The sequence below is a fragment of the Microcaecilia unicolor genome, chromosome 2 (genome assembly GCF_901765095.1).
Source record: "Microcaecilia unicolor chromosome 2, aMicUni1.1, whole genome shotgun sequence".
NCBI classification, from domain to species: Eukaryota; Metazoa; Chordata; class Amphibia; order Gymnophiona; family Siphonopidae; genus Microcaecilia; species Microcaecilia unicolor.
Window position 1 is genome coordinate 65,040,065 of NC_044032.1, and position 17,699 is coordinate 65,057,763.

At 41.5% G+C, this 17,699-nt stretch overlaps 1 protein-coding gene across 1 annotated transcript in view; it reads right to left on the minus strand.

The window, feature by feature from the left end:
* PDZD2 (PDZ domain containing 2) overlaps positions 1-17,699 on the minus strand; it is a 307,044-nt gene that overhangs the window by 44,350 nt on the left and 244,995 nt on the right. Inside the window, exon 18 of the mRNA XM_030193000.1 lies at positions 13,760-17,405. Within this exon, the coding sequence (XP_030048860.1) occupies positions 13,760-17,405 (3,646 nt within the window). The remainder of the gene's footprint in view (positions 1-13,759; positions 17,406-17,699) is intronic.

Genomic DNA, 17,699 nt, shown 5'->3' on the forward strand with positions numbered 1-17,699 from the left:
AAATAAGACTCTCTCTACTTTAGGAAGCAGGACAAAGTTTGGCTCTTCAATCATGCCATTAATGGAAGAACTAACTAGCTTGTTAGTCTCACTCACACAAGGAGTGACATGGGCTGCACATACTACCAGAGGCGTAGCCAGGTTTTGATCTCAGGGGGAGCAGACTTTTATAAAATAGGCGCCGGTTGGTGTCAGCTAGACAGCAGTGTCTGTGTTGTTGCTCAGGGGCTGTGGCGGGCAATGATTAATACAGACTGTCTCGGTTACGTCCTGGCTACAAGGAAACAGTAAGTTACATCAGGAGGCAGGATGCAGAAGAGGTCCCTGGACTGGCCAGAGCAGGCAACCTGTCTTCTTAACTTCAAATAAAAATATTCAAATTGTGACCATCATCTCAGGATTAGCACACCCAGTCCTTCCACTGCTAGACACCTTGTTTAAATCAAGATGGACTTTTGTTTGTGTGGTGACTCTACAGGATGTGAAGAACACTAGTCTTGAGCATTTTTATTTTGGGTGACTTGCCCTAGAGCCTACTTTCAAATAGGGCTAGACACTTTGTGAAATAACACAAACCCCTGCAAAAAGACACCCAAAACCTATACTGTAAACTTACCACACCATAACAGCCCTAACCCATCTATGAAAAGACAGTGCTAGAAATATTACAATGGGACCTAGAGAAGTGTGTCCCTAGGTGGTCCTGGAGTACCCCCTTGCCATTCAGGTTTTCAGGCTATCCACAATGAATCTACATGAAAAAGATTTGCATGCAATGGAGGCAGTATATGCAAATCAATGCCATGCATATTTATTGTGGATATCCTGAAAACCTGACTGGCAAGGGGGTACTCCAGAACTGCCCTAGAACACAAAACTTACCACACCATAACAGCCCTAACCCACCTATCAGAAGACAGTGTGTGTGTATATATATATATATATATATATATATATATATATATATATATATATATATGCAGAATAGGGAGCCACAAAAAAAACCCCAACAACAACAAAAATTGAAATAGAGGCACCCCCCCCCCCCCCAAGGAAGCCAGATTAAACAGTGCAATACTGGTCAAAAAAAGAGACAGAAATGCATTTTCTCCTGTACATTTTACAAAGCAGGTACATCTCAGTCCTTACAAAGTATTAAATAAAAATAAATTTTTTTCTACCTTTGTAGTCTGGGAATTTGGCTGGTTCCAATCTTTTTTTCCATGTTCCATGAGTCAGCCTTACAAATTCTTTTCCAGGTTGCCTTTCTATTTCTTCTCTTGCCTCTTGTCTTCTTCCTTTCCTTCTCTACATCTGTCTTCAAGTGCATCATCCTTTTTTCCTCTGCACCCCTATTTGTCCTGTCCAGTATGTCCCTTGTCCCTATCCTGCCCCCAAGTTTAGCATCTGCCCTTTCTGTGTCCCCATCTCCCCCCCCCCCCCTTTTTCAGTACAAGCCTACCTGGTCTCCTCATCTCCTCCTTTCTAGCATCTGCCGTCCTGGTGTCCCCACCTCTCCCTTTTTCTAACATTGTCCTGTGTCCCCATCTTCCCAGCATTACCCCTGTTACCATATTCCCCCTTTTCCAGCATTACCTCTTTGTCCCCATCTCACCCCTTTTTCACCATTGTCCCCATATCCCCCCTTCCAGTGGTTCCCCTCTGTGTCCCTATCTCCTCCTCCCCTTTTCAGTAGTGTCCCTATCTCCTTCCCTTTCCAGTAGTGCCCCTTTGTGTCCCTATCTCCTCCCCCTTTCCAGTAGTGCCTTCTCTGTGTCCCTATCTCCTCCTCCCCTTTGTGTCCCTATCTACTCCCCCCCTTTCCAGTAGTGCCCCTGTGTCCCTATCTCCTCCTCTCCCTTTCCAGTACTGCCCTCTTTGTGTCCCTATCTCCTCCTTGCTTGTTTTGAACCGAATGGTGCGCGGGGGGTGGAAATAGATTACTCAAATTGGCTTCACCCTCTCTTCTGCCCATCTCTCCCGTCTGTATGGTCACTTTTTACTTCCCAAAGCGTTCTCGCTCCGGCACCAGCGATTCACAATCAGCCTTCCAGCGTCGGGGCTTCTCATCCTCAGGCGCGTCCCGCCTACTCTAAGCAACTTCCTGTTTTCTGCAGAGGTGGGACGCGCCTGAGGAGAAGCCCTGATGCTGGCAGGCTGACTGTGAATTGCTGGTGCCGGAGGGAGAACACTTCAGGAAGTAAAAGTGACCTCGCAGACAGGAGAGCGCGGGCAGAAGAAGAGATAGCAAAAGATTAAAGACTCGGGAGAGAGCAGAAAAAAATATTTATTGGGTTAAAGCGCATAGGCGCCATTTTTTTAAACAGCTGTTTAGGGGAGCGACCGCTCCCCCTGCGCCCCACCTGGCTACGCTTCTGCATACTACTACTACTTATTTCTAAAGCGCTACTAGATGTACGCAGCACTGTACACTTGAACATGAAGAGACAGTCCCTGCACCACAGAGCTTACAATCTAATTAACATAATGCAGCAGGACATGTTTACCCACTCCTATCCTACTTGACATAATATTTAACCATCTCTCTGGCCTCATGTGCAACTCTCTTTAAATTAGTCATCTTACTTTCTAACTCCTCTTACCTATCTATATGTTCCATCTTTGCTTATACCTTTCACTATCAATTAAAATGTTCTATTACATATTGTGTTGACATTGTAAGTAGTATACCAAGAGGGGCATAATCGAAAGGGAAGCCCAAGTTTTCCTGAGGATGTTCTCACAGGACATCCCCAGACAGGAGCGGGGAAACCCGTATTATCGAAACAAGATGGACACCCATCTTTCGTTTCGATAATACAGTCGGGGACACCAAAATCGCAAAATTTAGGTCGACCTTAGAGATGGTCGTCCCCAATTTTCGGCGATAATGGAAACCGAGGATGACCATCTCAGAAATGACCAAATCCAAGCCATTTGGTCATGGGAAGAGCCAGCATTCGTAGTACACTGGTCCCCCCTCACATGCCAGGACACCAACCGGGCACCCTAGGGGCACTGTAGTGGACTTCACAAATTGCTCCCAGGTGCATAGCTCCCTTACCGTGTGTGCTGAGCCCCCCCAACCCCCCCCAGAACCCACTACCCACAACTGTACACCACTACCATGGGTGAAGGGGGCACCTAGATGTGGGTACAGTGGGTTTCTGGTGGGTTTTGGAGGGCTCACATTTACCACCACAAGTGTAACAGGTGGGGGGGATGGGCCTGGGTCTGCCTGTCTGAAGTGCACTGCTCCCACTTAAACTGCTCCAGGGACCTGCTGCGATGGACCTGAGTATGACATTTGAGGCGGGCATAGAGGCTGGCAAAAATATTTTTAAAGAATTTTTTGAGGGTGGGAGGGGGTTAGTGAACACTGGGGGAGTGTCATCCCCGATTCCCTCTGGTGGTCATCTGGTCATTTAGGGCATATTTTTGTGGCTTGGTCATAAAAAAAAAAAAAGGACCAGCTAAAGTCATCCAAGTGTTCATCAGGGACACCCTTCTTTTTCCATAATCGGTCGAGGACGCCAATGTGTTAGGCACGTCCTAGACCCGCCTTCGCTATGCCTCCGACACGTCTCCATGAACTTTGGTCGTCCCCGTGACAGAAAGTAGTTGAGGAAGGCCAAAATTGGCTTTCGATTATGCCGATTTGGGCGACCCTATGAGAAGGACGCTCATCTTGCGATTTGTGTCGAAAGATGGGCATCCTTCTCTTTCAAAAATAAGCCTGTAAGCCATACTCTGTATTGTTATTTAAATATTTTTACTGCTGTAATTGCCTTCAAAAAGGCAGTAAGTAAATCCTAATAAATATATTAAAATCAAATTGAACGCCCCCCCCCCCCCCAAAAAAAAAAAACATTCAAAGAAAGTTTATAAGGTTCTAAAACGGAATTTCTAGAGCATGGCTGCCCTTAAAATAGAAAGGCTTATCAGAATTCTCCTCTATTGGGCTGGAGAAACCCTGTTGAATTTCCATCTGTTCAAGGCCTGCTTTTAGGCTACATCCTCTTCCTGTGGGCATCTAGGGAGTAGCTTACATTTTTTTTCCAAAGGAATTGCTTTTGTTCGTTCTCCTTCCAGCTGACAGGTAAGTCTCTTGAATCAGATTGACATATTAAGGAGCAATTCTGGCTGAGAAGTACATTATATTACATATAAGTCATATATTCTCTAACTACCTTCACAGTTCAGTGTGGATAACAAAACTACGCGACTAGAAACAAAATCTAGGATTTACAAAATGACAATCAAGTCAATTTCCATTAATCATATTCCTACTATAAATCTGATAAAACATATTTTCGGAATAAAAACATTTTAAACGTTTTTCTAAATATAAAATAGTTTCTTAAAAACCTAATTGACAATGAGAATTAAGTTCCAAACTCAAGTGGCCTGGTAAGACAGCAAGGCTGACAAGAAATTAGAAGACTTGATCTTCATAGTTGCCAGAAAACCTAATATTAGTTTATTCCTTAGGGCATGCAAATTTCTTCCATGTGAACAGAGCCATCTATTCTGGTGCGTCAGCATGCAATAATATAAATATCAAGCTACACATTTAAACTGAATTCTAGTACTACATATGTCAGGCTTTCCCCCAGTCTTAAAGGTATATCCCCTAATTCTATAATCTCAGAGCCTAAATGTAATTGCCATCTTCGAGTTAAGATTATAAAATACTAGCATTTATGTATGTTAACATTCATGCGCATAAGTGCTGGTTGGGAACTAAAGGATAGATTCTATATATGGTGCCAAAAAAGTGCTATCATATAAGCTACGCTTAAAGTTAGGCACAGTTTATAGAATAGTGCTTATGCCAGTGAATTGCGTCCAAGTTTAGGTGCGGCCATTTGCACCAACTGAAATGTGGTGTAAATGTATGCACCAACATTAGGTGCATATCACTTTTATTCTATAACAATGTCCATTAATTTTAGGAATACCCCTGTTCTGTCTATGACTTGTCCATTTCTGTGCCCCCTTTTTTAAATCCCATGTTAAATTTAGGCATGGATCGCAAGCCTAAATGTATGCATGTAAAGTTCAATGGCTTGTTAAAAAGCTAATTATTGGCACTAATTAGCTGATATTCTACCAGCTTAGCGCACAACCCGCATAGCACACAATTGCAAGTGGGTGTACACATGGGTAGAACATGAGGGGAGGTCCCACTCTGAGGTGCATATCTTATACTATTTGATAATCTTCATGCTAACATTTATGCACACAAACGCCAACTTATGCCCTATTCTATAATGGAATATGGGCACCCAGATGCTGTTATACAATTCATGTGGAGTACCTTGCACCCAAATTTGGGAAACCTTTATAGAATTGCCCCCATAGTTATCAGAAACTCTATTTTCCCTCTTAAAACAACAGAGAACCTCTCTTTCCTTTTTGCTACTACTTTCTTAGCCCTCCTATCAAGATTAGCCAGACTTAGGTCCTGCTTCATATCACAGTAGATACCGGTCACCTGAAAATTCACCCCCACGATGATGGAACATGGATAAAAAAGTGAGGAATGCCAACAGATGATAGAACCACAGAATATCACATCAATCATTCTTTATTGGGGATTACAGGCTATGGAGACAACTAATAGTCTAAATTGGAAGTAAATCCATGGCATTTACTTCTAATTTGGATTATTAGTTGTCTCCATAGCCTGAAATCTCCAATAAAGACTGATTGATATAATATACTGTGTTTCCATCATCTGTTGGCATTCCTCGCTTTTTTGTTCACGTGTAAAATCCAGCCATTAGAAAGGACCTTTGCAGGTGTCAACATCCGCATAGCTTGCAAGTTACAGCAGGAATCTTAGTCTTTGCTCGCCTTCCCTGGGAAAGAGAGGACCCTTTTCTTCCTCCACCCAAGAAAAGAAACCTCTCCTGGATAACCACAAGCACAGCTGCCCTTTCAGAAGCACTCCCATCCCATCCCACCCCAGAAAACTCCTCCCAAGCCTACCTTCACATTTCCTAGTGGTTGCTCCTGTCCAGGAAGTGATGTCATTGCTCCATTCTCCTGCCTGTGAAAGTATTTTCTCTCACCTTCCCCCAATCCACCACATATCCTGTTTCTCTCACACTGTATCTCTCTCTCTTACTCTGCCATCCTTTGTTCAGCATCTTTTGTCCCCTCTCATTGCCACCTTACCCAGACTGTAGTTGTAATCAGCAAAGATGGTTGGAACTGGCTTTGTGCGCATGCTGCTGATTCCGCTGCCAGCTTGCCTCTACCTTCTTCTGAAAGAGAAAGCTGTATCAGAGGAGGATAGAGGTGGGGGATGGTAGCGGAAGTAGCAGCATGCATACAGTGCCAGTCCCATTCATCTTTGCCTTTACTTGCTGCAGGCCTGGCAAAGGTGGTGACAGGAGGAAACAAATGATGGACAGCAGGGTAAGAGAGAAAGGGAGTCCCTGAGGCAATGTTGGGGCATGTGTGCCCAAGGCAATCCTGGGGTGGGTGATAGGGAGAGCCCGAGGCAATGCTGGGGTGGGTGATGGGAGAAGCTGATGCAATGGTAGGGTAGGGTGGGGTGGGGATGGGTTGAGTCTGAGGCAATGCTGGGGTGGGGGAAAGAGAAACAGGGCAATAATGAATGGGAGGGAGGGAAGAGAGAGACAGGGAATTCTATTCAGGGTATTTATATCCCACTAAAATCAATAAAGAGCGGGTTACGTAAGTATACAGCATAAATTGGAAAGTTAGGAAAACTTACAAAAATTAGTCATTATAAATAACTAGAAATCATACGAACATGTACAGGTATGGAATTCCACAACTTACTAGCCCAAAAGAAAAACATTGTCATGGATCCTTTTATAACAAATTTTTCTAACAAATGAGAATCCCAACAACAAAGTAGAAAAGAAGGGTTAGAAAGCGACAGAGAGAGACAGGGAAATGCTGCATTGAAGAGAAAGGGAAAAAGGCAGGGGCATTGCTGGATGGGGTAAGAGAGAGAGGCAGGGGCACTGCTGGATAGGGTAAGAGAGAGAGGGGCAGGGGCATTGCTGGATAGGGTAAGAGAGAGAGGGGCAGGGACATTGATGGATAAGTTAAGAGAGAGAGGGGCAGGGGCACTGTTGGATGGGATAAAGAGAGGGGCAGGGGCAATGCTGGAAGACGCATAGGGAGAAAGAGAGAGACAGGGGACATCCTGGATGGTGGAGTGGGGTAGGCAATACTGCGTGGGGAGAGAGAGAGAAAGATAGAGTAATGTTGGATAGAGAAAAAGAGACACACAAAGGCAAAGCTGAATGGGGGAGAGAGAAAGACAAAGCAATGCTGAATGGTGAGAGGGATGGGGAAGAGAGAGAGAGACAAACAAACACAGTTAATGCTGCATGCCAGGGTCAGACAGTGCCAGAAAGAAAGAGGCAATGCTGGGTTGTTGGTGGTGGTGGTGGTGGGGGGGGGGGGGGGGGGCGAAGACAGCATTCCTCCCCCTGAGGGTCGCCTGATCCTAGCCAAAAAGCACCTGGAAACCTGGGCATACTGGTTTTGCATTAAGATAGTTTTCTTCTGGTTAACTATAAAGTTCTAATCAAGTTATGTATTGGGAGAGTTACTCTAGTATACCTCCTAGAATTTCTCTCCTCTCCTGGGTGTGATTGTTTTTATACTTACCGAGATATTTCTACAGGTGTATACAGAGAGCAGCATCTAAATTTTGCTCACAGACTGCAGCGTGAAAAAAAAATATGGTTCTGCAATACTAAGTTTACTAAATACCAACACACCAGAGTTACAAATTATTATGAGCACAATAAGTATATTTCAACAGGCTGCTTCATCTAAAACACCTTTAACTATAGACTGACATCTAAACAATGAGCGTATATGTGTTAACATAGTAATAAAGTGCTTAATTCAGCCTCTATTATGCAATCTTTATATTTCATTGTTCATAATGCAATGGACACCTGTAAAAAGTAATCATATAACAAACTCTACATCCTCTACTTGTTAGAGATGCCATCTATCTACTGGAATACTTCATAAGACTGTGACCTCAAACAACCTTATTGGACAGAATTATGGAACCTCATGAAATCAATTCTTTCAATTAATGTTCCTATATCATTTTATATTATCATATTTTGCTCTACTATCATGGTAGACAAACTTAATGGTGATGGCGATAAAAACTGTTCTTCACTGGAAATCAAATTCAAGCCTCTCAATATTTTACTGGTGAAATTACATGCGTTCTATATGAGGGTCTCCCAAGGCTAGCCCTGGAGTACCCCTTGCCAGTCAGGTATTCAGGATATTCACAATAAATATGCATAAAAGATTTGCATATAATAGAGACAGTGTAGATATCCTGAAAACTTGACTGGCAAGGGGTACTACTCAACTGGACTTGGACAACACTGTTCTATAATAAATTTTGAACACAGAATAGCAGAAACACAATCTGTCGGATTCTATACATCGCATCTTAATTTCTATGCAGAAATTGAAGCGTATTCTACAGCAATATGCATAACTTAATTGGTTAACTAGATAATCAGAACTGTCAACTAGATGTTAACAAGCAATTATCAGCACTAATTAGCATTAAGATTTATGTACACAACTCGCTATGTGTATTCTGTAATGTGGTAAGCGTAAATTCTAAGTTGCATAGTGGAAAAGGGGCATGGGCATGGGCGGGGCATGGGTGCATGTTATAGAATATGCACAATTTAGGCATCAGGATTTAAGCCAAGTAAAACATGGTGTAAATGGCCACAACTAAATCTAGTCGTATGGAGAAGCGCTCAGCATATTCTATATACTGCATGGAAATTTAAGTGTATTCTATAAAATTTAGGCATACTTTAGAGAATACGCCTAGGCGTATTTTTTTCCATGCGGAATTTTCAGGTGCCATATATAGAATCTAGCCCAATACCCTAAAAAAATATAATACCATCTGATCACCGATGATAGACTGGTCCGCCAACTAATAGTCAATAATTTTAATCTCTCCTTTAGTACGAACATAGAGATTAGATTACATTAAAATTATTAACCTACCAATTTAAGCCTATGTTATCTCATTTACGTATCACATCTAACAGTATGTTACCTTGCCTGGTACTCGCAGTTCACTTTATTATATAACAACATATTACAGTACCTGTATATCATTCTATAAACACATATATTATATTATTTTGCAATTTTACAATTTCAATACAAATCATTTGACCTTAAAAAAACCCCAATAAAAACAGAATTCAAGTTTCATCTTTCCAAGCAGGAAATAATGCACAAATTCTAACAATGGCCCCTTGGGTTTGGAAATAACTTTATAAATTGATTGCAAGGATTTGCATAGCTTACTCCATGCATTTATTTACTATAGTAAATAGAGAGTAAATGTGGTAGATAAGCCCCACTCAGTGCATCCAAGGATGTACCACGTGAGGTGGGGTGTGGTACCACCATTTTGCAGATGATGGCACTCAGAGGCAGGTGTGAGTGGGCATCTCCCCTGCCTTGTATGAGGTATGGGGATAGGGGGTGAGCTTCCACTAGACCATCAGGGCAATTTGCGACTGAGGGGAGGGGAGAGATTCAGAGGCCAATCGACCATCAGGGCATTTCTTTTTATTTGTGGAAGAGGGTCAGGTTGGGAGGGGGTTGGTCATAGGGGGGGGGGGGTCAGGGAGAGAGCCGCTAGACACCAGAGATATGTTTTTTGGGGGGTTGAGGGAGATGGAAAAAGTGTTAGGTTGGGAGTATGGGGCTGATGAATGCCATGGCATGGTTATTTGTTTATTTGTTACATTTGTACCCCACATTTTCCCACCTATTTGCAGGCTCAATGTGGCTTACATAGTACCGTAAAGGCGTTCGCCAGTCGGTTATTTATTATTTATTTTTTAAATTGCAACCCTTCTGTTAGTGTATGAGTCATTCACAACTCAGACACTGACAGGAATGTTGACATTTTACACCAAGTTGCAGATTACTAACATGATTTTGATGTGGCAATTTGCATGCTCATCAGTTTGAGCATGCTATGGCAATTTTTTGCCGTTAAGTTCACGGTAGATGGAAGAGTGAGCATTATCCCCTTTAATTTATTTGCATTGTACAATACACTACATGCTTATATACTACAATTACCAACTGTCTGGTTCATTGAGGATGGCAATAAGACCAGTCATTTCTTGGATGTCACAGTAATTCAACAAAAGAAATTAAACCTCCAGAAATATTGAAAATAATAAAGTTTCTAGCTTCTGATGGAACCTCATATCATCTGAAATAGATCTGATATCTGGAGGTAATACATTCCAAACGTTTGCTGCTTGATAAGCAAAATCTGATGTGAAAATCCATTTGTATTTTATGCTTTTTGCCAATGGAACATGAACCAGTGGCCTAGCCAGAAGGCAATTTTTGGGTGGGCCAACAGGTTGGATGGATGGGCACTTTTTTGAAAGTGAAAAAACAGCAACCTGATGCACCCATGCTCTATCTATACCCCACTCCATGCTCGACTTCTACCTCACTCCCCATAACTTCAATGAGGGTAGCAGTATAGGCTTCAGTGGCTGAAGGCCAATTGAGAGCTAAGGGAAGTACAATAGACTGCACTCCTCAGCCCCATTGAGCCATGGTCCTCCAAACACACATATGGTATTGAAGCCGAACACATTTGCATCCAGAGAACCTCCTGTCCCTCCACCAACAATGGATACAGAGCAGAGCAAGGACATTTCCCCATAAAACTCACCATACAAAGAAATTTTGTACAAATGTAATAATAATAATAATAATAATAATAATAATAGTGTAATAGTGTAATCTCAATAACGGACATATTATAAATTAATTAATTAAAAGAAAATCTATAAAACAAAACATATTATACATTAATTAAAAGAAAATCTATAAAACAAAAGTCATTCAGAACCTAGAGCAAATCTACCATGTCAGCACTAACTTCCAAAACAAGGATCCTACCAATGAAAAGGCAGTGCCTTAAATATTGTAGTGGGGTCCTAAAATACAAATACATTTATCAGGAAAGGTGAACAAGCCAAATTATTACACATTGCTAAATAGAAACTTCATGCTAACAGAATACCTCAGTCACACACACAGAACACAAATGCCAAATACAGAATAAATGACCACAAACTCTAGAAACACAAATTAAACAGAAACCCCTAGAAAACAAACCTTGCATGTAGTACAACACCAGAGAAACAAGAAAAAACGGCATTTCCTCCTGTGCAAAATATAAAGATGGCACATGCCAGGGATGGTGTTAGGGGTTGCAACTAGGGCAATTGTGCTTGGTTTCCTGGCCAGAGAAAGCCCAAAGCCTGCTGGAAGCTGAAGGCGCAGCCTAGTAATGGACTTTGGGGTCCTTTCCTAGATTTCTGCCTTGGACCCCAGCCATGTTACAGCATATTATATTCACAACATTGAAAATAAAATAATTTTTTGTTCCTTTTTGAGGTCTGTTCATTTTATTTTTCAAATCATATTGGTCCCAATCTCTGGTTTCTGCTTCCCTCTGTCTTCTATTAACTCACTTGCCAGGGTCTCCTGTCTATTTGACATTTCTTCTTTATCCATGTCCATCATCCATCTCCGTTTTCCTATATTTCCTTGTCCAGTATCTCCCCTGTGTTCATATCCCCTAATCCATCATCATTCCTCTGTGCACCTATTTACCCCATGTCCAGCATCTCCCTTCTGTATCTCCCTTGTCTGGTATCTCCCCCCTCTGTGTTCATATACCCCCATCCAGTGCCCATTATTGTATCTCTATTCCATATCCCCCCCTTGTCAGGCATTGCCCCTCTGTGCCCATATGCCATCCCCATACAGAATCTTGCATTTGTGTCCCTGTCCTCATGCTCCCTTCTGTATCTGTACACCTCCCTATGTCCCCTTTCTCCCTCCTCCACACCAATGTGTCCCTCTCTTCTCTGACCATACCCCAACCAGCTTCTCTTCCTCTCTCTTCCCTTCCCTTTATCCATCTGGCTCTTTCTCCCACTATGAGCTCAGCATTTGACCCCTCTTCCTTTATTCCCTTGTCTAGCATCTCTCTCCCTTCCCTGTAACCCCTCCCACTCCCATAGGTCCAGCACCTTTCTCCCTTTGCGCCAGCCCTCCTTGCAGGTCCACATCTCTCTCCTTTCCCTTCAGCCAATCCCTGCATATCCAGCAACTCTATCCCTTCCCTCCAGCTCCCCCTACATGTCCAGCACCTCTTTCCGTTTCATCCAGCCCCCCCCCCCCCATTCCTACATGTTCAAGTACCTCTCTCCCTTTCATCCAGCTCCCCGCTACATGTCCAGTACCTCACCCCTTCACTTCAACGTTCTGCATATCCAGCACCTCCCTTTTCCCTCCAACCCCCCTGCATATGCAGCACCTCTCCCCTTCCCTTAACCCCCTGCAAACCCAGCACCTCTCTCCCTTCCCTCCTATCTCCCCCTTCTCAAGTCCAGTATTTCTCTCTCCCTTCCCTCCAACCCCCTGCCCCTCGCTAGCCCAGCACCTTTCCCTTCCCTTCAGGCCCCTCCCTTCCCAGGGCCAGCACCTCTACATCTTCCTTAACTCCCCCCCCAACATATTTTCCTTAATCGTCTGCAAGTCTAGCACCTCTCCCTTCCCTTCAGCCTCTTCCCCTTGCAGGGCCAGCATCCCATTGTCTTCCTCACCCTCTCCCATCTCTGTCGCAGCGCTTAATGCTATTGGCACTGCCAGTGGCAGCAACTCACAGATGCGGCATCCTGCTCCTGCACCTCAAGTCTCCCACCCCCGTGGCAGCGCTTGCACTTTGCTATCGGCGCTGCCTGGCAGCAACTCACAGCCTTCCCTCTGCTGCGTCCCGCCCTGCGTAAACAGGAAGTTGCATCAGTGTGGCAGAGGGAAGGCCCTGGAGCAGGATGTCAGCAACGCGTCTGTGAGTTGCTTCCAGGCAGCGCTGATAGCAAAGTGCAAGGCACTGCGGCAGGGGTGGGAGAGGGTAAGGATTGGAAGACACGGAGGTGTTGGAACTGCAGGAGGGATTGTGCTTCTGGGTGGGCTTGAGGCAAAACTGGGTAGGCCTGGGCCCACCCATAGCTACGCCCCTGAAATAAAATATCAACTTTTCTCTATAATGAGACATTCTATGCTGAAGGGAAGACTAACAGTTGTAGAAGATGGAGCTAAGCCACGAATTATTCTGAATACCAAGATGCATAATTTAAAAGATATATGCACCTCTATCAGTGGATAATGCAATTTTTGTAAAAGAGGAGTCACCTAGTTGAAATTATGAACACCACATAATAATCTGGCTGCAGGGTCTGCAAATGCTTTATCAATCTTGCAAAACATCCAGCATATAGAATATTATAGTAGTGTAACTGTGATTAGATAAATGCCTAGCTAATAATCTTAAAATGATCAAACAGAAAACATCATCTTACTCTATGCAGTTATCAGTTTCCACAACATTTTCCTTATTAATAGATTGACATGTATTATCCAAAGATAAAAATGGATCTAAACTTTGTCGATTTATGAAAGGTGGTATAGCAAATACATTATAATAAATAGCTTGCTTACTATTTTTTGTTACAAATGTTCAGAATTCAGATAGGTGAGTGACAGAGTTCTAGCAACATCTGAAAAGTATTTTAAAACCAATTTAAAAAGGAACAAGAGGCCATATTTCATTTACTTTAATATTCATATAAACTTAATCTTAGCTTACCTGATTGACCAATTTTTTTCGAAGCATTTCTCATCCAGTATGTTGTCATATGTCATCTCATCATCTGAGGTTGACCCTGGTGTGCCAGAGTCATACGTGCAGAAACTATTCTCCCTTGAATCCAGTTTGCTCACTTTGGAAAGGCTTGACAGTGCACATTTACTGAGATTCGGAAAATTTTCAGTTGAAGAACCTGCAGACCTTCTAGGTTTAATTTCTATCTCAGTTTTGAAATGCGTGGTTACCTTAGGTTCAACTGAGAAGTCCTCATCACACAGCTTGTCAAGGTCTGGCATGCTCAGGGCTCTTAACTCTCTCAATTTAGAGCGTGATAAAGCTGATTGCCTACCATGACCTCCTGATGGTTTGCTTCTTCTGGTAGGAGGTGTGCATAATACTTTGTCCTGAATATTCTCTGAGCCATTTTTCTCTTTCTGAATTGTAGAAACTTCTTTGTTTTGGTCTGTTACATTCTGCTCAGAACATGTTAAGGTGATGCTTGAGGGTGATTTCTGCAGTTGTGATGATAATAATGCAGTTTCATTGTGGCTGTCACTGCATGAGCTTAAGCTTCGTCGCAGTGATCGTGCTGTATCAGGAATGCTAGTTGCTCCTGATGACACTGAACCAGAAGATCGTCTACCAACTGGAGGCTTAGCTGTAATACAAAAGGAATGTATATCGATAGCTTTAATAATAGGCTTATCAAAACTTGCCAAGTTTTCAAATGATTTGATTCTCTGCTTTACAGAGAAAGAAGAAGTAGGTTCATATGGCCAGTTTAACTCATAATAATAGTTTCTTTTAGTACTTTTTGATTTATCTGTGCCAAGATAATTCTTTTCATTTTTAGAAGGATGTTCTTCGTGATCTGATTTCTGAACTTGTTTGGAAAATTCTATTTGTCGCATTCCATCTTCTCTGGTCTGACAACTAATCAAACTGACATGACCCATTTTGAACTTTCCTGCTCGGGCGTTACATACAGAGGAACATGCATCAACTCTACTACTGTCAATATTTTGAACAGGGTTTTCCAGACACCTCATTGCACTATATTCTACTTTGTAATTACATGACAATTGTACAGGCATTGAATGTGTTCTTGTTACTGGTCTTAGAGCACGGTTAGGTGTTTCAGTTGTAGTGATGGCAGTTTCTAAGTGCCCAGTTATTTGACAGATCTTTTTATTTGCTTCTTCTGTCTTTTCTGTTGATGGTATCAATGATGTTGTAGATAATTTCACCTCTATAAAAGTGCGCTGCAGGTCCTGACCGTCTGGTTGCTCATTAGTTATGGGAAATGTTGAAGGCAGTAAAGAGGATTTGGTTGTATCTGCTCTTTGAGAAAAAAGTAAGCTTGAATCATCTCCACTAGAACTATGTTTTGGTATTAAAGACAGATCATTGAGATTTTCAGTTGTTTTATTTGTGCACTCAGATTTCTGTATTTCACTATAAGAAGTGGCTATTTTAGATTGATGCTCCTTTACTTTGTAATTATCCATATCTGTAATAGCTATTTTTTCTGAAAAGATTCCTGTTTCTATTTCATTTTGCTTGTCACATCTCCATGTATATGTTGCTGGTCTTCTATTGCCACCTAATTCTCTTTGTTTTCCATTTTTTTCACTTTCTACAAAACCGGTGCTCAGTGTCAGTAGAGACATTTTTTCAGGAACATTCATGGATGATGTTTTGTTTTTTTCACTGGCAAGTATTTTAGACAGAGGTGAGCTGGTTTTAACTGATTCTGTGGGTTTTTTAAAGTTTTGTGTTGGCATTCTCTTTGTATGAAGTTTGGGAGATGGCTGTGGGGAAATGGAAAGACTTTTATGTTCAAAAGTTTCAGCATTTGTAGTATTCACTTCGGAAATTTCTGTATTTGGTCTGGTCATACTTTTAATACATAAGTCTTCAAGTACTGAGCCTGATTTGTATCTATGAGCATTTTCAGGAAGTGTTTCAGTGGCAAGTCTTGGAGATATGTCCCTCATATCATAATACAAATTATACTGTGAGACTGGACAATGAGACACTGTAACTGTATTATCATAATTTAAAGTGGAACTTTTGGTTTTGGAATTAGAGTTTCCTGAGACAGCATGGGAAGTTGTAATTTCATTTTTGTCATGAAAATTGAGTGTATTAGTCCTATTAATTTCACTTGAATTAATCTGCAGTGCAGACTTAGGTGTTGTGATTGCATTTATTAATGGGATATCTACTTCATTTCTTCCTGTGTTATAAGTGTTGATGAAATTAACTTTTTCATTCTTGCTTGGATCCAAATTAAGTTTGTCATGAGGTCTAAATACTAGATTGCAAGAATCCACTAGATTATGTTTAGAGTTAGCTTTTTTTTCTTCCATTTGTTTCCCAAGGAGATCTGTCATGTATAGAGGTATTTCGCTGCTGTGTAAAGATGCACCTTCGGTGGAAGGCTCATTAATGTCCATTTTGTTTTCATCAATTTCTAATTCTGTCCTCTGTTCTATACTTAAGGCACCACTGTCCTGACAACTGTGTGATTCAGAATATCTGTCAATATTCGTTGGGTTTTCTTGTGTATCTTTATATAACACAGAATCAGATGATAGGGAATGTAAAAGAGGTAAATCAACATTATTTTCTTCCTTTCCTTGATGTGTCAAGTTTTGCAATGAACAGGAATACTCTTCTGGTGCACAACAATGTTTTTCTTCATTTCTTGTTGAAGAGCAAACCTCAGCAAAACATTCTGTCTGTAAACCTTTGGACTCAGAGCATGATGGGGACATATGATCAGGGAGTACAGGAAATTCAAGCTGCTGCCCTTCAATGTGTGGCAGATTATTATTTGCACAACAAATTTCAATTTGTTCTTCATCTGAATCTGTACCATTCTTATCACATAAAGGTGAATTACTTTGAAGACATGGCAACTGCAAACTGTCACTAGTGAAATCTGAAGGACTGTCTACTAGTGATTCAGAATCTGAATAGGAGTCCTCTGTAGTGCCATACATAGATTTGGGATACGGCTCGATTCTTTTTTCTTTCTCATGGTTTTCTAGAGGCGTATTTTCTTCATTCAAGCTGCTAAAATTCCTTGAATAATTATTTAAGCAGTTTTTATTCACCGTAAAAATTTTGCCAGCACTAAGAGAATCTAAAACAGAAAATTCCCAAATCCCCTCAGTGCAAGATGGCAAGGGAGTACATTTCGTATTGTTTTTATGGAACTCATTTTTTATTGCAGAATCAACCACAGAACCCTTCAAACAACTTTCCTCTGTGATCACATTGTTGCATCCTTCCTTATTTTCACCTCCATCTGATTCATTCACTTTTAGTGAAACCTGATAATTCTTATCCTCAGAATAATTTAATTCATTCATAAAATCATCAGTATCAGTGACTGGAACAACATTATGCTCCTCTTGACGTAAGGCATGACTGAGTTCTAAGGCATCTGTTACTAGGACCTCTCTGGTTTCAGCAACAGGTGAAGGCACCAAGTCAGGCAACACTATTACATCCTCTGTGGAGTTAGTTTTTCCATTTTCCAAGGCCTCTTCACATTTTCCACTATGTATTTCCTCAGCAGCTACTGTTCTACTGCAATACGTTCCTGGAGGCATAATGCTTGATAACCTATTCACAGCTGGAAACAGAAGTTAAGAAAAATTATGCAACCATCAATGTTCCATTATTCAAATAAAAATCTAAGGGACCCTTTTACTAAAGCTTAGTGCACGCTAACAGAATTAGCATATGCTAAATGCTAACAAGCTCATAGGTATAAAATAAGCTTTTTACATTTTGCATGTGCTAATTTTATTAGTGCACGCTAAGCTTTAGTAAATGGGCCCCTAAGTTTTTATAAAATGATAATTAAAAAAGTATTTTTTCAAATTTATTTTTACTATTGTATACATGGATACATTTTCAGTAAATG